The sequence below is a fragment of the Castor canadensis genome, chromosome 3, assembly GCF_047511655.1.
Source record: "Castor canadensis chromosome 3, mCasCan1.hap1v2, whole genome shotgun sequence".
NCBI lineage: Eukaryota > Metazoa > Chordata > Mammalia > Rodentia > Castoridae > Castor > Castor canadensis.
Genome location: NC_133388.1, coordinates 85648609 through 85670778, shown reverse-complemented (window position 1 = coordinate 85670778; position 22170 = coordinate 85648609). Strand labels below are relative to the sequence as shown.

Here is a 22170-nt window from a genome sequence, read left to right as displayed (position 1 = left end):
ATCTGTCCTCCCCGCCCGGGAGCCACCAGATCACATGCTTGCTGATGTGCAGCTGCGGAAACCTGGCGGTCGCAGGGAAGGGAGCCAGAGGCTCTGTCTGGCCTCGGCTCATTGATTTGCAGGTCCCTCCCAGGTGGTTCTTCCCTGGGTGGGCACTACCGCGGGCGGGCCCCGTGGGGCTGCACCTGCACCTGCACCTGCCGGGGTTCCGCCCGAGGGCGTCCCTGCACCGGACAGGCCGGTCGGGCTGGTCCCTGAATGGGCTTCCCCTCCGCTGAGCCCCCTTGCGCCTGACAGCTCCCGCCGGCCCGCCAGGATGTCGGTACCCTGGATGGGACACACCTGCGCCGGTACCACCGCCCGTCCCGGGAGTGTCGCCGGCCCACCGCCCCTCGATTGTCCCGCCGCTCACCGGCTTCGGCTTCCAGGCGCCGTGCAGGAGCGGGGTGCTGTCCGTGTTCTCGTCCTCATCATTCACAGCCGGACCCCGAGCCGTGGGCCTCACGATGCCTGCCACAGCTGAGGTGCTGGCGACTCTGCAAGGAGGAGCGCTCGGGCCCACAGCCCAGGCCCTGGGGCCGCGCTGGCCCGGAGGGGCCGGGGCGCGGGCGTTGGCCCCGCCCCCGCCCCGTCTTGTCACCGAGGCCCGGCCCAGAGCCGGCCTTGCCTACTGCGTCCCCCACCATCTTAGGTTCCGGCAGCGCCGGCCTAGGTCTGGGCGGGGAAAGCAAGGTTCCGGAGTTCCGGTCTGGTGGGCGGGGCCGGCGTGGCCGCGGGTGCTCTTGGGAACGTCCCGCCGCCGACCGTCGTAAAGCGCGAGGCCGCGCTGGAGGAGCTGGGTGACTCGAAGCCTGGGTCTTGCACGGCGATTCGAGTCTCTAAGTAAGACTAGGGAAGTGGTGCGCGCTTGACGCTCAGTTGTCAGTCGCCAAATTGATGGGAATATTAGCAACCTTTGTGCCGTTTACCCCGTGACTGCAGGTCTTTCCTAAAATAGCTTTTGAGGTAGAACAACTGCAAATGGAAATAATAGAGTCCAGTGAAATGGCTGATTCTCTAGGGGAAAACAGCCCGATATAGGGGTGGCCCGTGGTTCAGCCTGTCTAATCCTCTGATGTGTGCGTTTCCTTGCAGATCTAGTTCCCTCAGATTCTCCTAGTTGCTGACTCTAAGAAAGAGGAACTAGGAAACACGAACCAGTGGCCGTGGCAGGGCAGGCCTGGAGCTGTTTGGGCAATAAAGGTCATCTCTGTGGAGACAGACGGAAAAGGTAAGATGTGGTAGCTGCCATCCGGGAAGGTTGCAAGCAATAATTCAGTAAGCCAGGTAAGAGGATTGGTGAGGTCCAGGTGGGAGGCCTTCTGCGGGCATCCCTATACTTCCTGATCAAATTAAAACATGAAAGATCTGGCGACTAAAATTGCCAGGTGGATTTCAAACTCTGAGGATTGTAGAGATGTGCCACTCATACTCGAATATGTACACAGTCACGGAGCGGATACTTTTAAAATGTGCATTTTGAGCCGGGCCCTGGTGGCTCACTCTTGTAATCCTAGCTACTCAGGAGGCAGAGATCAGGAAGATCGTGGTTCGAAGTCAGCTGGGGAAAATAGTGCCAGAGACTCTATCAAAAAAACCCATCATAAAAAAGGGCTCCTGGAATGGTTCAGGGTGTAGGCCCTGAATTCAAGTAACAGTATAGAAAAAGAAAAAAAGTGCATTCTGATTCGGCAGGCCTGGTGTGGAATTTTATGCGTCAACACTGAGGGGTCAGGTTAATTCATAATCTGTAAAGCTAATTGCCCTCTATAATGACTAGAACAAAAATACCAGCCTCCCTACAGTCCCTTTTTCCCCTAAGTAAAGTGGGGATTCTCTATAGCAGACTGAATTCAGATTTCATTCACACCCTTGTACCCTCCACTTCCACCATCCTTCTCCTGGGTTTGGGGACTGTAGAAGCAATACCATATTCATACCCCTCTCTCTATTTCCCTCTCCTCCCCCCACCCCGCCCCATTGGTTCTGTTTGTCTGAGAACCCCAACACATCTGAGGTGGGTGTGACACTCTGGGTTGCTAACCATCTTCCAGATGACCACACTGAATAGTAAGGTTATAAAGGACTTGGCCAAGGGAATAAAGATTCCAACAGTCTTGAAAGATTTCAAAGTAAAGCAAGTCTCTTTTTAAAAAAACTTGTTAATTTTTAATTTTATTTTTACTTTTTGGCAGTACTAAGGTTTGAACCCAGGGCCTTCCACTTGCGAGACAGGCCCTCTACCACTTGAGTCATGCACTAGAACCTTAGTACAATTTTTATTTGAGAAATTTTAGGTTTGCAGAAAAGGTTCAAAGTCAGTACAGTGAGTTTTCTATACCTTTTGCCTAACATGATCTGTTATCATTAGTATGACACACTTATCACAACTATTAAGCCAATATTGATAAGTATTATTAACTGAAATTCATAGTTTGTTTGGATTTTTTTCTTGTCCCAGGATCCATCTAGGATGTTATGTTACGTTAAGTCCTTGTGTGTCCTTGGGTTCCTCTTGGCTATGATGGTTTCTCACACCTTCCTCATTTTTGCTGACCTTGACAGTTTTGTAGAGTATTGGTAGGATTTATAGAAAGTCTCTCAGTTTGGATTTGTCTGATGTTTTCCTTAAAATTAATTGGGTTGTTTTAGAGAAAGGCTGTAGAGCCATTCTCCTCACATAATTTCCAGGGAATGTGCTGACAACATGACTTATCACTGATGATTACTACTAATTATGTTAAGCTTCATTTCATGTCTGAATTAGGGTCTGTTAGGTTTTTTCCACTGCAAAAAAATTCTTTTTTGGTGGTACTGTGGTTTGAACTAGGACTTCACACTTGCAAGGCAGGCACTCCATCTCTTTAGCCATGATTACAGTCCAAAATTATTGTTTTACTCCCTTTCCATACTTTGCTATTTGGAAGGAAATCAGTATGTGCAGCCTACACTTAAAGGGTGGGGAGTTATGCTCCAGCACTTTGAAGGCACAACTGTTTTGTTATGGGAGACTTGCTTGTTCTGCCCCATTTATTTAGTTAGTTATTTATATGATTATAGAGTCCAGGTTATTTTATACACTGGATTTAAATCCCTAGATTATTGATTTTGTTGGTGGTATCATACTCTGTCATTTATTTTCTTGATCAAATTGTTTCAGATTTGGTGATTGGGAGTACTTTCTTTTTGGCTTCTGTATCTTTTTACATGCTTCCATTGTTATGGTTTTGAGCAATGCTTTTCTTTCTGGTAGAGTAAGATGTTTTATCTAGGTTCATCCTTTTTTTTTTATGGTACTGGAGTTTGAACTCAGGGCCTCATGCTTTCTAGGCAGGTGATGTACTGCTTGAGCCACTCCACCAGCCCTTTTTTGTGCTGGGTATTTTTGAGATAGAGTCTCGCCAACTATTTACTTGGGCTGGTGTTAGGCCATGATCCTCCTAATCTCTGCCTCATGAGAAGCTAGGATTACAGGCCTGAGCTACCACCGCCTGTGTCTAGGTTCATCTTGTATGTTCTCTGCCCCTGTTACTTCTCCAAAGAGAATGGTATTGGAAACTAACATCTGGGCCCTGGGTAGACCTTCCTAGACCTAGTGGAGGTACTTTATTGCTGTTGTTGTTTTTGTTTGATTTAGAGTCTTCCCAAGAGGATTAAAGAAAAAAGTGTAAGATGACATTTCCCACCCCTTATATGTGGCATTTATTTTCTGATTGCACACTAGTATAAAGATTGTTGTTGATGGTACTCATTTATTTTTGGTTGGTAATTCCTTTACCAACACTAGACCAGTACTGTTCAGTAGAAATACAATTCGAGCTACATGTATAAGTTAAAATTTTTTAGTAGCCACATTAAAAAATAATAAAAAGGCAGAATTAATTTTATAATAGATAACCATTTAACCTACTATATCACAAATTATCAGTTGTGTACCTACCCAACATAAAATTATTGACATACACTCTTTCTTCTGTATTAATCTTTGAAACCCAGTGCACATTTTCAGTGTCATCTTTCTCCGTGGCTGCCACCTTCTGTGTGCATCACACATTGTTCTGTTCACTGATCCTTTCACATACCATGTTTGCCTTGTGTTGTTCCCTCCACCTGTTTGTTTATGTGTATGGTGAGTTCCTATATGTCCTTTTTGGTAAATGTCACCTTTTATTTAGTGATTCCTTGATAATCTTTTCCTTACTCAGTGCTTTTATGTATGCTATATACCTCTTTACAGTAGCACATTGTTTTAGAGCTATCTAAGACACTCTAATAGTAGGTGAGTCATTGCTTTAGATCTGGAATTTTGACTTATCTTCCATTTCCAGCTTTGAGTAGGGAGAACGGATATTTTTGAAGCCCTATGTTATGTGTCAGGCTCTGTCCTGGTTGCTATGGGAGTATGCAAGGTATATAAACATGCCTTCTGCATTCAAGGAGCATACAATTACCCTGAAGGAAATATTTCTTAATACTATCCAAGGAAAAATAAAGTACTGCCCTGGCAGTTATGAAAGTTAGGGGAAATATTTTTATTTATAGATTCTAGAGAGCAAGTTTTAAATGAATAATGTATTTCCCATAGAAGAGTGGTAATATTTTTAGGAAGGAATTTTAAAATTAGTCTGTGCTCCATGAGGATATTTTCCCATATCTTCGTTTCTTTTTTTTTTTTTTTCCCAAAGGTTTATTAGCAGAGAGGAAAAGAGAAGAAAAGCCCCTGTATGTGGGGGTGGGGGGGTCTCAGAAAAGCTGAGCCACTTTCCCCATATTTTATTTAGGCAGCTGTCCTGTCAGTTGTCCTCAGACAGTGATCAATATAAAAACAAAATAAGATGGGGAAAGGTGCAGTTTTCTGTCATGTTTATATGAAAGCATATGTTCATGATTTTCATAGCAGAGTTTGATTTTCCTCAGTATTGTACAACTTGACAATTGTGTAATTCTTACCTCATACAGACATGTGAGAATATTGTGTGTCTGTCTGTCTGTCTGTCTGTCTGCCTGTTACTGACAGATTGAACCCAGAGTCTCACACGTGGTAAGCAAACACTCTACTGCTGAGCTGTATCCTCAGCTCATGAGTATTACTATTGCCATTTTGAAGAGGAGAACTAATAGATGGAAACTGAATGAAGTGATATGTCTAAGGTCAGCAACAGTCACTACTACGATTAAGATGTATTGCCTTTCCTTGTATTCAAATCCTGAGGATACTTCTTTATAATTCCCTTATTTTCTATACCTTGTGTGTTTCCTTTGCATGTTAAAACTAATTTCCTCTATCCCTCCCTCTAACTCTACATCTCTCTCTACCTCTATCCCTTCTCTTCCTTCCCTTCCTTCCCTTTCTTTCCTGGTGCTGGGGCTGGAACCTGGGGACAGGATTGCCAGCTAAGCACTCCACTACTGATCCATGCCCCCAGCCCTATATCTTAAAACTTTTGAGCACAATTTTGGTTAGTCTTGAAATTCATTTTAATGGTAAGTATATAAAATGTGGGATTGTTAGTTGTTTACAAATTATGTGGCATTTTCTTTGTCAGTTTTCCTTGATGGAGGGGGACACTAAAAAAAAAAAAAAAAAAGATGTAACTAATATTGCCTCTGTGAAAAGCCTGGCAGAGATATCTAAAATTTAAATATCCTGAAAAATTTAAGGAAACATAGTTTTATCTCTTTGACTTCAGAGAAATTTAAGTCAAAATTTGCAAATATAAAATATCAATGGAGCAGATAGTATACCAACTGAGAGAATCATACAAGAAACAGAATTACCTTCAGAAGTGAACTAAAAATGCATACAAAGCAACTGAAAATTGAGTGATGTGGGCAGATTAGAAGATTAAGGTTCAAATCTGTCCTAAGTGCATGTGAAACCACAGTGTTACTGAATCAGCCCTTCCTGACAGTCCTTTTGGGTCAGAATTCTTTCTGCCTAGAAATTCATGTATTTTATGACTAACAAAAGGCATAGTGCCTCAGGAACTAATGGTCAGAAATGAAACCCCGAACTCAATAGAATTTGAAAAACACTGTATTAAGGCAAAATTGATATACAAAACACTGCACACATTTAATGCATCCAGTTAGATGAGGTTAGCTAGTTGCCTGCACCTGTGAAATTATCGCCACAGTCAAGCTATTAGACACATCCATCTCCTTGGTTGTTGTGAGAACAGTTAATATGAGATCTATTCTCTTGACTTATTTATGTTTTTTTGGTGGGCCTGGAGTTTGAACTCAGGACTTCACACTTGCAAAGCAGCTGCTATATTGCTTGAGCCATACCTCCCGTCCATTTTGCTCTGCTTATTTTGGAGATGGGGCTGGCAAACTATTTGCTTGGGCTGTCCTTGAACCACAGTTCTCCCAATCTCAACCTCCCAAATTGCTAGGATTACAAGCATGAGCCATCAGCACCGGGGCCTCTTGACCATTTAAGTGGATAATACAGTATCATTAGTTGTAGACATCATATTGTACAGCATAGCTCCAGAATTTATTCCTCTTACATAACTTAAAATTTTATACAGATTTAATAACAACTCTCCATCTCACCCTCCTTCTAACCCCTGACAACTTTCATTACATTCTGTTTTTATGAATTTAACCTTTAAAAATATAACTCATTAAAACTTGGATTTTGAATGTCCCTCCAATGCCCAGGTGGTAAAGGCTTAGTCCCCAACCTGTGGTGCTATTGGGAGGTGCTGAACTTTTAGGAGATGGGTCTAGTGGAAGGAAGTTAGATCATTGAAGGTATGTTCTTGATGGAAATGTTAGTCCTCTAGTCCCTTTTCTTCATCTCTCTTCCCGGCCACTCATGAGATGAACAAATACTTTCTGCTATGCACTCTTGCCATGATGTTCTGTGATGCCACAGTTCCAAGGCAACAGGTCCAAGTAGCCATTGACTGAAATCTCTGAAACCATAAGCCAAAATAAACTTCCCTCCTTAAAAAGCCTGTAGGGAAGCCAGGCATTGATGACTCACTTCTGTAATCCTAGCTACTAAGAAGACAGAGATCAGGAGGATTGAGGTTCAAAGCCAGCCTGGGCAAATAGTTCACAAGACCCTATCTGTAAAAAAAAACCTATCACAAAAAAGGGCTGATGGAGTGTCTCAATGTGTAGGCCCAGAGTTCAAACCCCAGTACCACAGACACACAAAAAAGAGGCCTTTAGGGACATTTAAAATCCAAATTATAGCAAGGACTGTCCAAAGTTTGTGTGGGATTGGACTGGGGTCAGGTGTCTGTCTACTGACCTCTATTTCTGACATCTTCAATTATGTTTTACAGTTGTTGTTTTCATAGTTGACATTTTGATTACTTAGACATGGGAAGGTATACAATGACTGCTATGATGCAGACTTAGGGAAATTACCTCACCTTTGGACTTGATTGCCAAACAACATAACAGTGGAAAAAGAATTCCAATCATTACTCAGTTAAGCCCAATCATCCCTACCCTATCCCCTTTTATCACTGCACAGCAAATGATCTGATTTGAAAACCTAGATTATCTTTTATTTCAGTTTCTTATGCCCTATAGTCTTAAGGGAAGTAGATGAGCATAATCCTTTAAAATCATTTCAGCATACATGCCTTAACAAAAACGTTTTCATTATGAAAAAGTTTAAGTATACACAAAATTAGAGTATAGAATAATAAAATGCTATTAACTATTTACTCCGGTGATTACTGATATTTTTCCAAATTTGTTCATTTTTTAATTCATTTATTCATATGTACATACATTGTTTGGGCCATTTCTTTCTTCAGTGGTTAGTAGTTCTCCTTGTAGAGGTCATTTACATCCTATGTTAAGTTTATTCCTAGGCATTTGATTTTTTTTTTGAGGCTATTGTAAGTGGAATTGTTTTTCTATATTATTTCTCAATTTATTCATTGTTGGCGTAGAGAAAGGCTAATGATTTTTGTAAGTTGATTTTGTATCCTGCCGCATTGCTGAAGCTGTTTATGGTGTCTAGGAGTTTTTTTGGTCTTTAAGGAATAAAGTCATGTCATCTGTGAATAAGGATACTTTGACTATTTCTTTACCTATTTGTATTCCTTTTGTTTCTTCTACTTGCCCTATTGCTCTGGCTAGGAATTCCAGGACTATGTTGAATAGGAGTGGGGAGAGTGGGCATCCTTGCCTTGTTCTTGACTTTAGGGAAAATGGATTCAGTTTTTTCCCATTAAGTATGATGTTGGCTATAGGTTTATCATATATAGCCTTTATAATATTGAGGTACATTCCTTCTATTCCTAGTTTTCTTAGAGCTTTTACCATAAAATAGTATTGAATCTTACCAAAGGCTTTTTCTGTAACTATTGAGACGATCAAGTGTGGTTTATGTCTTTGCTTCTATTAATATGCTGTATTACATTTATAGATTTGCATATGTTGAACCTAGCTGCATCTCTGGGATGAAGCCGACTTGCTCTTGGTGAATAATCTTTCTGATATGTTGTTGGATTCAGTTTGTCATTATTTTATTGAGGAATTTTATGTCAATATTCATTAAAGAGATTGGCCTATAGTTCTCCTTTTTGGATGTGTCTTTGTCTAGTTTTGGGATTAGTGTAATACTGGCTTCATAGAATGAGTTACGCAGTGTTCCTTCCTTTCTATTTCATGGAAAAGTTTAAGAAGAGTTGGTATTAGTTTTTCCTTAAAGGTCTGGTAAAATTCAGCAGAGAATCCACCAGGTTCTGGACTTTTCTTTTTTGGGAGGCTCTTTATTGCTGCTTCAATTTCATTATATGTTATAGTCCTGTTTAGGTGATTAATATCCTCCAGGCTCAGTTTTGGATGCTCATAAGTATCTAGAAATTTGTCCATTTCTTCAAGATTTTCCAATTTATTGAAATATGGGTTCTCAGAGCAGTCTCTGATGATTTTCCTGGTATTTGTTGTTATCTCCCCCTTTTTCACTTCTGATTTTACTAGTTTGGGTCTTTTTCCTCCTCATTTTAGTCAGATTTGTCAGGCACTTGTCAACCTTGCTTACTTTTTTCAAAGAACCAGCTTTTTGTTTTGTTGATTGTTTGTATGGTTTTTTTGGGTCTCATTTCATTATTTTTTGGCCCTTATTTTTATTTCTCTTCTTCTGCTTTATTTGGGTTTTGCTTATTCTTGTTTTTCTAGGAATTTGAGAGGTAGTATTAGGTTGTTTAATGGAGATCTTTCTGTCCGTTTAATATATGCACTCATGGCTATAAATTTGCCCCTTAGGATTGCCTTTGCTGTGTCACATAGGTTCTGGTAGGTGATATTTTCATTTTCATTAGCTCCAGGGACCTTTTGATTTCCTCTGTTATTTCTTCTGTGACCCACTGATAGTTGAGCCATATGTTATTCAGTCTCCAGTTATTTGCATATTTTCTGCTATTGCTTTTGTTGTTGAGTTCTAGTTTTAATGCATTGTGATCAGATAGAATGGAGGGGGTTATTTCTGTTTTCTTGCTGAGGCTTGCTTTGTGCCCTAAGATATGATGTGTTTTGGAGAAACTTCCCTGGGCTGCTGAGAGGAATGTATATTGTGCTGTTGTCGGATGAAATATCTGTAGACATCAGTTAGGTCCCAGTTGGTCTTAAACTCACAACCCTCCTACCTCAGCCTCCAGAATACTTGGATTTCAGGTATGCATCACCATGATGCCTGGTTTGTGCTTATTTTAAAAAATTGTAGTAAAAGTATAGTTTTAGTAATGTACTTTTAAAATATGGTACTGAAAATTGTATATCCGTTGTATCCCTCTGGCACTCTCATGTTGAAAATATAAAATAAAAAAGGAAAACAATCATAAAACAACTAACCGTTTATTGTTTTTCAGGTATACATATGGGAAGCCAGTGAAAGGAGATATAATGCTTACATTTTTACCTCTGTCGTTTTGGGGAGAGAAGAAAAATATTACAAAAAAATTTAAGGTAACTTTTGCAGATATTTTATCACTGGTGGTGGGGAAAATTTAAACTTTTTTGTTTCTAGAAACAAGATCTTATACTGAACTAACAAAAGTGGACTATCAGAAAATGAAGAGCTTTCCAAAAGCATTGGAAAAGTGAGAATGTACCCACTTATAGTGATTAAAATGCAGTCAGAGCATTTTATTGTTGTGAGTTTTATTTCTAGTGTTTGAATTCCTAAAATGAAAAATATAATTGAACTTTGAAACAAAACAGATAAATGGATCTGCAAACTTCTTTTTTAATGATGAAGAGATGAAAAAGGTAATAGATTTTTCAGATGGGCATTCTGAACACATGGATTTGTCTATCCCTGGGCCAATAGAAATTGTAGCCACAGTGACAGAATTACTTTGAAGTGAATGTAAAGCTGTCTATGTGCTGCTCCTCTGTCATCTCTCTCATTGTAACTAGCACTTTCATTTGAGGTATTTGTTGCTTTTCTAAAGATGTTAATGAATATTGAAATTATCACAACTATTAATTAGTTTAACTTTTAGGACTCTCATAATAAAAGTGAAACTTATTTTCTTTGCAAGTTTGTACTTCAATCATGTGATAGCTATTTGCAATACTTTCCATTTCTACTCTTTTCTTTATTTTTCAGCCTGAAACCACAAGATAAGCTATCTTCCTTCTTTCTTTCTCTTTCTTTCTTTCTTTCTTTCTCTCTCTCTCTCTGTGTCTCTCTCTCTCTCTCTTCCTTTGTTCCTTCCTTTCTCTCTCTTCTTCTCTCTTTTCCTCCCTCCTCTTCCTCCCTCTCTTCCCTCTCTCCCTTTCTTTCTTTTTCTCTGTTTTTCCTTCTTCTTCCTTTTTAAAAATCACTTAGTTTGACATCTTAACTAAATAGTTTTCTCCTTTAATAATAAAATAAGAGCTAGGGGTGTGACTCAAGTGGAAGAGCTTCTGCCTAGCAGGTTCAAGGACCTGAGTTCAAACCCAGTACTGGAAAAAAGATTAATTATTAGAACCTGTCAGTATTTCAACAAGTTTAACCAATTACTGAGTAAACAAAGTACCATTCTCTCAGTAGCTCTAGTTTGCTGACGTTCATGTCACTGATGGAGTAGTAGGGGTGTTTAGGAGTCCGTAAAGAACATAATAGAACGATGTGGTTCTTTTAGTGTCAAAGCCAATATGGAAACAAGGCTTGTATCCTCTAATTTCTTAATCCCCTCAAACCCATTTGGCAAGTAGCATATATGGAGAAATTGGGTGGATAGAAATTGTGGCGAAATAATATTTTTGCATTCCAAATTGTGCAATTCTCCAAATAGGTGTCTCAAGAAATGCAAATGCCAATGTGTTTTTCAAGCAGCATGATTATATCATTGAATTTTTTGATTATTCTATTGTTTTGAAGCCATCTCTCAACTTCACAGCCACTGTAAGTTGGTATATTTATTACAAGGCTGTAGTAATAAGTTCAATTCAATGAAAGGGAAATAATATTTTACATGTTTATTTAAAAATTTAACCCAAAAAGTAGATAATTATTTTTCCTCTTTAGATGTGTGAGACACATAGAATTGTTTACAAATGGCCTTTGTCTAATATTATTTTTTTAAAGTAGGTCCTAACAACAACAAAAATATTTTCCTGAAAATTTATTTAATAAGTAATGTGGATTTATTCATTGAGGATTTTATTAATGGGCAATCATAAACTTACTTTAAACTTGATTTTAGAATGAGTAATTTTAGCTGTAGCAAAGATATAGTATTCAAAATTATCAAACAAATATACTCTTTTTTGTTCAGAGACTGTTGAAGTAATATTACCTGAGTAAATTTTGATGGTATACAAGACATGGTGCTAGGCTGGGCTTGAAAAGCTAAGAAAGACCCAGTCCCTAGCCTGAAGTTCACAGTTTTTGTGATGGTGCCAAGAAACTAAGCATAGAAGTACAGTTCCAGGCAATGTAATATTAGGATCATGAATTAATTTCTATAGGGATTTAAAGCAGGGACTGGTATACTTTTTCTACATAGCATTGGACACTAAATATTTTCTGCTTTGTAAGCCATATGGTCTCTTGTCACAGCTACTCAACTCTGCCATTTTATAAACAAAAGAGAGTGGCTATGTTCCAACTAAACGTTACTTATAGAAATAATGGATTGGCATGCCTGCTTGCTAGTCAATCCTTGATTTAAAGAAAGTAAGGGGGTCTCTTCTTCTTGAATATATGAAGAAAAGTTTTAGGTAGTTCCTGATTTTAATGACCTTGGTAACATAGATAGTTTGAAAGGCAAGTAAAAAACTGTGAAGCTGCAAATGATCATTTCCAAATGAGTAGAGTGGAACAATGGGAGTTCACTGAGGGAGCACTGGTTTGGGGATGGGGTGGGGGTTATTAAGGGATGTTTTATGGGAAAGGAAGCTCTAAATGATGTATTTCAAGATTGTTAGTGTTTTAAATGTTTGGACATGGCAGTGGGAGGTAGAGAGTAAGATGAGCTGAAAGAGCGGGAGCTCTGGTTCGCAAGATCAGGGCATATTCATACAATAGTGACTGGACAAGAGGGTTGTGTCTGGGAGTGGGAAAACAGTAGGAAAACCTGGGGTTTAAACTTTGTCCTGTGGGCAGTGAGAAACCTAGAAGACTTATGAACATGGGTGGGATAAGGCGAGAGTCTTCTAGAAAGCCTGAGCAGGGCTATGTGCAGCCCAGGTGTGAGGCCAGGAAGAGCCTTGTTGATGGTAGTTGTGCTTGTAGAGAGGAGGGAGCAGAAAAAATATGGGACTTGGTGTTTGAGAAGTGGGGAGAGTGAGGGAAAATTCAGAGATAGTAAGACTGGAAGAATTGTGGTGTCAGCTGGGTGCTGCTGGCTCACATCTGTAATCCTAGCTACTCAGAAGGCAGAGATCAGGAGGATTGTGGTTCGAAGCCATCTTGGGGCAAGTGCATCATGAGACCCTATGTTGAAAAAAGCCCAACACAAAACAGGGCTGGTGGAGTGGCTCAAGTAGTAGAGCACCTGCCTTATAAATGTGAGGCCCTGAGTTCAACCACAGTGCTGCTAAAAAAAAAAAAAGGAAAGAAAAATAGGGGGTAGGAAGCAGTTTGGGTTATAATAACACATATAGATTGAAGTGTTATGGTGAAACTCTCTGTATAGCTATCTTAAGCAAAAAAAAGTATCTTGTTCTTTTTTGAACAAAACATTCTTTATTTAAAATTATCTTTTTTACACTTGTCTGTAAGGTAAAAGTCCAATTTTGTAAACATGGCAAAGTCAAATCCTCACAGTCTGGCCCCTATATTCTTCTCTTAATTCATCTCCAGACATCTCTTGCTCTGTATATTTACAATGTCACTATACTTCTCATAATTCCAAATATACAAGAAGCAAAATCCAGAAAAGTTGGTAGACTTACGGTTGTATAGATTAAGTAGTTAACATCATCAGAGATTTGATGAGATACCTCCCTTTTTTCAAAAATGGAGAACAAGCAGGTAAACAGGTCTTGTCTGGGGGTTGGTACTAGTGGCAGGGTGGAGGATATGAGGAAAGGGAATAGGAGGGTGAGTGTAGTGAAAATGTTATGTACACATGTATGTAAATGGAAAAATGAGACCTGTTGAAACTATTTCAGCAATAGTTGGGGGAGATAAACAAGAATGATGGAGGGGGTGAATTCAACTATGATATATTAATAGTAAGAACGTTTGTAAATGTCAGAATGTACCCCCAGGAAAACAATATAATAATAATAATAATAATAATAATAATAAAGATTATGGTGTCAGTTAAAAACAGGAAAGGCAAAATGGTTGCTCATTCTTAGATGTGTTGAATTTGAGGTGACTGGGCATCCAAGTAGAAATTTCCTACAGAGAAATGGAACTTTAGAATATTATGAGCTCCAGAGCAAGGTGAGGGTGGGGATTTTAGATTTGAGGTCTAAACACAAATAGATGTCAAGTGAAGCCATAGGAATGCTGAGACCTTTGAGGAAGGGTAAAGAATAGACAATTGAATATATGACCTTGACAAATTCCCACATTTAGAGGGAGTTTAGAGTGGGAAGGTGACCCAAAAGGGACACTGAGGGGAGCATGCAGAAAAAGAGGTATGAAGTGAAGGAGGTTGTTGTGGAGCTGGGGAAGATGAGGAAGCCATAGAACTAAAAGGCAGAGACTGTGGGGTCAGACACCTCCTAGAGAAGGGTCACTGAATCTGGAAAGTAGTTCGGTTTCATGGGAATAGTACGGGAAACTGGATTCAATTGAACTTAAGTCCTTGCTTTTCTTGTTCCCTGTTTTAAAAATATCTTGTTTTGACAATTAGGTCAAGGCCACCCGTTCTGATACCAATCGACTGACTCCTGAAGAAAGAAACAATAATGTAGTAATAGCAGTGACACAGAGGAACAGTACCAGTTCCTGGACCAGGTGGAGCAGTGGAAATCAGGAAACAGAAAATGCCAGACCATTAACTATACTGTCCCCCAAAATGGGATCTTCAAGATTGAATTTCCAATTCTGGACGATTCCAGTGAGCTGCAATTGAAGGTGCCGTCTGCTTCCCATCACTATGTCACTGCAGCACCTTTTCAGTTCTAGTTTCGGGGTAGCACTCAACCTGTCAGAGCTCAGAGTCCAGAGGAAGTAGACATGTTTTCATCTTTTTTGAAAATAAGAGAAAATGGTAGAAGTAGCATAATGACAGTGAGGAAGGGTTACTCTGAATGTTACCTTTTACCTTGATTTGGAGGAACACAGAAGAACAGCAATATGAAGATACGGTGAATGTCCTGCAACCCTCATTTAGGTTGACTTTTCAGTCATTTGAAATTTTATTTTGGAAAGATCTGAAATGAAAGAGGACTATGTTTACACTGGCATGCCTTTCTTGGGATGTCTTTCCCAGAATGGCTCATCTGAGAATCCCCCACTATTTCTGTGACCTTTCTTTTGCTTATCCAGCCCTGCCATATTAGACCACTGGTTGAGCACGGTGCTTCATAAGAATGGCCACTTTGATTTTTACTCTTTATTTTATATTGTATTTTGTTTCCTATTTTTTGAGCTGTGTGTTGTTGAAAAAAGGAATGAATGTATTTTTCATTTTATTCTCCCCTTTTCCAGGTTCCATGATGAAACACCTTTGTTTCTGAAGTAACTTAGGGCTGTGCTTTTTTTCCTCTAGGTTATGTTAGCATGGATCCATTCCCATGTTTTAAAGCTAGCAGATTCTTTTTTTCATTATAAAATTTTTCATTATTATATTTTTGTTATACAGAGGGGGACTCATAGTGACAGTTCTGATTAGGTTTATATTGTACATTGGTTAGATCATCCCCATCCTCTCTCCCCCTCACCTCCCTCCCCGACCCACTTAAAGCAATTGCAAGAGGTTTCTTGGTTCTATTTCATGTAAGTATATGAAGTCCATCAACCATATACCCTCACCTTCCTCTCCTTCATTCACCCTCCCCTGTCCCACAAATACCCCTGACCCCGACACACACTATACCTATTTTACAGTCCTGTCTTTATTATTAATATTTAAGTTGATGTTCAAAGGTGCTTTTCTGTTTATCCCCGCTGTGGGTGTACTTTATTTTGGCTGTTCAACCCCTTCCATTTCTCTCTCTTACCTCTTTATCTCCCAACCCCCTTTTTCAGCAGCTTTCAATGCACATTCTTCTACCTTCACAGTGTTATGTTTTGCGATATTACTGATGCTCTATCTTTCTCTTTCCCTTTCCCTGTTTCCCCAAGTTCCATAGAGTGGTTCACTCTTACTAACATATTCTACACATGAGTTTGCATATGATCATGCCTATTTTTGCGTATATGCTTACCTTTTGGATCTATCTTCTATGTATGAGAGAAAACGTGCAGCCTTTGTCTTTCTGAGCCTGGCTTACTGGCTTACTTCATGTAACATCATGTCCTCCAGTTGCATCCATTTACTTTCAAACCACATATCATTATTCTTGTGGTTGAGAAAAACTCCATTGTGTATATATATCACAATTTCTTGATCCATTCATCATTTGTAGGGCATCTGGGTTGTTTCCATAGCTTGGCTATTGTGAATAGTGCTGCAATGAACATTGGTGTACAGGTATCTCTATTGTATCCTGACTTACGTTCCTTTGGGTAGATGCCCAGGAGTGGTATCACTGGATCATATGGCAGTTCTGTCTTTTAAAGCCAGCAGATTCTTTACAGTATAAGCTAGAAAATGATGAAGAGCCAATGTCTGGTGAATGAGAAAAAGTGAAAGTGATTTAGGCTTTCAGTAATTATTCAGCTGGTAACATCTTTTCTCCAGGTTATTGAAGATGAAAATTTATAGCTTTTCTTTCTTTTGTTGTAGGCAGTTCATGGCATGTTTACATCTCCTAGTAAACCATACATCCAGCTAAAAACAAGAGATGAAAATATAAAGGTAATGCCTAAAACTCGCTTGATAAGTACAATGTAATTAGACTCTCTTGCTCTTGATATGTACATATTAACTACTTTTATTTTTGTCTAGGTGGATCACCTTTTGCATTGGTGGTTAGTGGCAACAAACAACAGAAGGAATTTAGCTATATGGTAATCTCTTATAGAATATGTTTATGATCTATTTTACAATTATCTTATGATGTCCACCTTATGCCTACACTTAACTTACTATTTTTAACACTATATCCTGTGTTTTTTGCACCACAATTAAATATCTTTTTTCTTTCTTCACCTATACATGCATTTTCAATTTAAAATAGATAATTAAAAATTATACTATGTTTAAAATTTAAATTTCTGTTAGATAGACAGCATAGATTCATTGTGGAAAATCATAAAATGTAAGAAAGGGAAAATAATAACTATCACCATGGACAATTTTGCTAATTCAGTTCTCCCAGTGGAGCTTTGTATTCTTCTCAATCACAAATAGGGTTTTTTTCCAACAGAAAGAAAGGAATGTTTGAAGGACTGGATATGCCAATTACCTTAATCTGAGCATTACACATTAAATACGTGTATTGAAATGTTATATTATATCCCATAAGTATGCACAAGTATTATGTGTCATCAAAAATTAAGAACAGAAGAGAAATCAGAATTGAGAATTTAAAAATAATGATTTTTAAAAAACATCTAATCAGAATTGCTTTAATCTTACCATTTTCTGTTTCCTAGCTTAAACTCTCTATATTGTCAAGAAGGCTTTTCTAGCTTTCAAATGGTTTGAAACTTCTTTAAATCAAGAATTTGTGTATATGCATAAAATTATGATAAATATAACTTCAATTGAGATCCTACTAGCTTTAGCAAAAAATTAAACTCATCCACTATTTTTTTTAGGTAGTGTCCAGGGGACAGTTGGTGGCTGTTGGCAAACAAAATTCAACAACCTTCTCTTTAACACTAGAAAATTCTTGGGCTCCATAGGCCTGTGTAATAGTGTATTATTATTATTTTTTTATTATTCATATGTGCATACAATGCATGGGTCATTTCTCCCCCCTGCCCCCACCCCCTCCCTTGCCACCCACCCCGTCCCCTCCCTCTTCCCCCACCCCCTCGATACCCAGCAGAAACTATTTTGCCCTTATTTCTAATTTTGTTGTAGAGAGAGTATAAGCAATAATAGGAAGGAACAAGGGTTTTTGCTGGTTGAGATAAGGATAGCTATACAGGGAGTTGACACACATTAATTTCCTGTGCATGTGTGTTACCCTCTAGGTTAATTCTTTTTGATCTAACCTTTTCTGTAGTTCCTGGTCCCCTTTTCCTATTGGCCTCAGTTGCTTTTAAGGTATCTGCTTTAGTTTCTCTGCATTGAGGGCAACAAATGCTAGCTAATTTTTTAGATGTCTTACCTATCCTCACCCCTCCCTTGTGTGCTTTCGCTTTTATCTTGTGATCAAAGTTCAATCCCCTTGTTGTGTTTGCCCTTGATCTAATGTCCACATATGAGGGAGAACATACGATTTTTTTTTTTGCCTTTACTGTCTTTTATATTTCAATCTTTTTTTTCCGTGTGTATAATTTTTCTGTCAATTCAGATATGCTAGAATGACTGTATTTTTTCTGTCTTTACCATTATTTTTATTCTGTCTTTTCCACTCTTTGCTTTCTCTTTAACTCAGTGATAATGGTTGACCATTTCATCCTTTGGTTGGAAATAGGGCATTTCTTAGACTCTTTCTTGGGGTCCAAGAGTAACCTTGTGTTGTTTCCCTTCTGTGCTCATCTGTTGTCTACCACTAAGCATATTAATGGTGACTATGTTACTTTCTTAAATTAAGTAGAGATAATGGGAAATAATAGCACATGCCAAATTATCCTTGTTTGTCTTTTACATTAGAATATATACAACTGAGTATAAAGGTTGCTTGGGAGATACATTTAGGCATCTCTATAAAATACTTTGTATCCCTCGGTCATTTGTATTTCATAAACTGATGTTTGCATAAAATAGGAGCTTAGTCTTATGCTAAGATGATTGAAGCAAATTTATTGTCCTCTTTTTCTTTGATTTTTAAAGCTTTTATTTTTAAATTGGAATGGGGAATTTGTCCCTTTCTAGAAAAGATCTGTTTTGTATATTTCATAGAATCCATTGTTTTTGAGCAGGAAAAGGCCTTATATATCTAATTAATCTTTTGTCTTCTCTTCCTCCTACTCTGTCATCCTTCTTTATATCTCCATTTTACAGAAGAGGAAACAGAATCAATAGTAATCTTAGGATTCTTGATTGCAGTCTTTTGATTCCTTAGCTCATTGTGATTTTCTAGAACTTTAAGATACTTCTAAATCTTTTCATTTTAAAATCTGACTTTAAAGTCACTTTCTCCTTGAGAATATCGCTCAACTTAATGGTAACCAAAACTTCAATTGGTTTGGGTACAAGGGGAGAAGAAAGCAATGGCTTTGTTTTGTTCTAAAATTAATACAAAGACTTATTGCTGTATGAATAATATCATTGAATCTGGCAATATTATGTGTATATATGAATAACAAATTTTGAAGTGTCCCAGTATTTTATGTGTGGTCTGGCCAAGTTTCCGATAGGTGGAGATTGAATTCCTATTGGAACACACTGTCCTTTTGCTGTTATTTTTGTCTTTATGAGGGGCAAGTACTTGACCTCGTGATTTTTCACTCTGTGTAGGACATCAGGATGTGTCTAATTAATTATTATATAGGGTGTCAAGAAATTGTCGTAGCAGTTATTTTAAATATGCCTTAATTAAAAGTAAAGAACATAAAGAGGATTTTTTTTTCTTTTAAAGAGGAGGTAGAAATCCATGAATCAGAGCAGACAGACTTCTGGAAGCATGAGGACTGCAGCTTTAAATGCCCAGGAAGGATAAGGACCCTGCCAGACTTCATTGTGCCCTGGTGTTTAGGCAGATATTGAAGCTGCATGTGATATGATCTCTGTTCTATTTCCCTTTAAAGCCATCTGCCTAAGATCAGTTCTCCTACTCCCTTTCCCAGCTCAGTAGCATTTTGTTTTCTTTGCTTCCCCTGGGGATGAAGAATTCTTGAGGGAACACTGTCTTCTCCTCAACTCAGGGTCTTGGAGTTATAATTAATTTGACCAGAGACTAGTTATCAGAGTCCATAGGGCTGTAGTGAAATGGGGGTGCCGAGGAGACTTGGAGATCATGCTGGGAAGTGTAAGAAAATGATCTTTTCTATCAGAGTATTTGTTACCCTCTTAGATTACTTAAAAATTCCTCAGGTTGCTGTCTTAGGTGACTTGCATGTTTAAAGGGTCCTTGCTGCTTCTTCTAGATTCCTGTACAGCTCCATTGCCTGCCAAACTGCATGCCTTAACTCATCCCCCAAGTCTTTTAGCCAATCGGGAAAGACTGTGAACTTTGACCTGAACAAATCCCAGGCGAGGGGCAGGTACGACTGCATCAGGAATATAAGGAGAAGCCACTGTCAGCCATTTTGCACCTGCGTGCTTGCTTAGCAGGAGGAAGCATGTGCTTGCACCCTCTGATCAAGAGAAATTGCCTTATCGGATTTTCTGTCTCTTGTGTGTCTGTGTTCGGCACCGGAGGGTTATCAATTCCAACAGAAAGAAGTGGCCAGGCTCTCCTGGTGAGCTTTTGGGCACTTGCCCCAGGCCCTGCCTTGCCTCTCTAGTAGGGTAGGATGCTGTCTTGAGTGTGTGATCAGGCAGGCATGGAGGATTGGGGTTGTTCATCTTTGCTTCCCCAGCCAACTGGCTTTCTCTGTTCCTCCTTCTCAACTTTGTCTTCCCATGGCGGTTGATACTGTTCAGAAGTCCTGAAAGTAATTCTCGTCCTCCATCCCACAGGCTCAGTTAGGGGTCTTCACCTCCTTGAAGTCCTTTGTGAGAATCAGCTCACTCAAGGCAGAGCTGATGTGTGCTGATTGTGCCACGTGTATCTTACTCTCACACATGACCATTTGCTCACATGTCTAGACTGAAAACATGAAGAATGAGACTGTGACTTGTGCGTTTTGTACCCTCAGCTCAGAGCCTGGCATACCTTGGGTACCTAAAAGGGGATGGAAGGATGGGTGGGTGGGACACACTCATTGGAGACAGAACACATTTTGGCTGGGATACACAGTAAAGGCATTAAGCATAGACAATAAAGTTGTTTCTGCTCCATACTTACTGGAAAAGATGTATAGTTTGGGTGGAAGTGTGTGTTACGGAGAGTGAGCTTGAGAGTTACCAGTTTTTCCAGAGTAGAAACCATGTAACTGGCAAGAGATGACATCATAGTCATTTGGCTTTGCAATTTCTTTGGTATAAAATGAGATGCTAAGCTTTTGTGGTAGGTTTGATTATTAATGTAAGGATTAACTGAGATGTTCAACCTGCTCAAGCTCCCTTCTGTGCAGGAAGCAAGGGCTCGGTAGGGTAAATGGTTGCTGTTACATGAAAAAATCAAGTGAATCCTGTCATAAATGTTCAGACAGAGTCTTCACCATCCCCGAAATAAGAATTTGGAGACTCATGGGTATCCAGGTATAAGTATTTATGGGAAATGGGTCATGCATCCTCTTTCCTCTTCCTAGTATGTGGTATAGTATGATTTTCAGAAAGAAAAGCACTTAACAGCTCCTCAGGGAAAGCTTTACTGTTGCTAGCACTGGTTCTAAAAGAAAAATTTTCACATGAGGTATTACCTGGGCATCTTTCTGGTTGTTTTAAAGGATGTATTTGTGTATCAGTGTGTTACTGGTTCTACTTTGATAAGGAAGCTAGTCAGGTTGGTCTGGGATATTTTGATACTGGCTTTAGAATACATTGTATGTGTGCATTTCTTTTCCCCAAACCAGGGAGCCATTTAGAAATCAACAATAGAAGTTACTTGCTAAAAATATGCATGTATGTCTAGATGCATGTATGTAGTCAGTCATTCATCCATTTTCTGCTCTGTGCATCACTGTTTTTAACTGGTCTCTCGGTGGTAAATCCCAGAATTTCTGTAAATTTATTTTTAGTGTTCTAAGAGGTTGCTACCATTGTCAGTGATGATGTCCATTTGTATGTGCCCCCAAATCCGGATATCTCAGAGTACTTTATAATCTTCCCATTGCTGTTGGGTGTGTGGCTACTTTCATTTGTTGCCTGTCACTCAAGGAACATTTATTGGGCTATTGTAGGTTGGACCTTGTACCTGGTATAGGGGCTACTGATAAGAATAAGGCATTGGCCTTCCTTGCCCTGCAGAAGCTCACAGTCTCATTACAATGTGGAGAGTGATTTAATAGCAGTCTGTGGAGTCCTGGGTATAGTAGGATAATCACAGCCAGAAACTCCATCAACAATGCAGGGGCAAAGACTTGTGGGGGAGAACGTGACCGGGAGCATCTGTAGAATTGCTACTGTCTGTAAAAAGGAAAGCCAGAGATGACGGTGAAGGAGCCAGTTTTTCTCAGGCCCTTATCTGCCCAGGCGAAACAGGTGAACATTTATCCTTTAGCAACAGGAGTCTTTAAGACTGGGAATGGAATAATTGGATTTGCATTTTGGAAAGAGTCCTGTGACTTCGTCTTAAGGGACCACTAAAGGAAGTCCCTGCTGTATTCTTGGCAACAGTGCTTTTGGGTGGGCAAATGATTTTTCTCTTGCTTTAATTTCTTTTGTGGCAGCTCTGAGGGAGAGGTAGGCAATACAAAAGAAAACAGGTCAGAGA

General features: G+C 39.3%; 2 protein-coding genes across 3 annotated transcripts in view; one reads left to right on the top strand and one right to left on the bottom strand.

Moving 5' to 3' along the window:
- LOC141410440 (sialin-like) overlaps window positions 1–22170 on the bottom strand; it is a 345752-nt gene that overhangs the window by 34264 nt on the left and 289318 nt on the right.
- On the top strand, window positions 114–16588 carry LOC141421613 (CD109 antigen-like). Of its 2 annotated transcripts, XM_074068304.1 has the most exons (7): window positions 732–882; window positions 1135–1270; window positions 9888–9984; window positions 11387–11410; window positions 14319–14542; window positions 16359–16430; window positions 16521–16588. In XM_074068304.1, exons 3-5 carry the CDS (start codon window positions 9922–9924, stop codon window positions 14538–14540), a joined length of 309 nt encoding a protein of 102 aa, XP_073924405.1. In that variant the 5' UTR covers window positions 732–882; window positions 1135–1270; window positions 9888–9921; the 3' UTR covers window positions 14541–14542; window positions 16359–16430; window positions 16521–16588. The 2 variants fall into 2 exon arrangements, with proteins under 2 accessions (XP_073924406.1, XP_073924405.1); XM_074068305.1 differs by lacking the exon at window positions 11387–11410 and having other exon boundaries at window positions 114–882.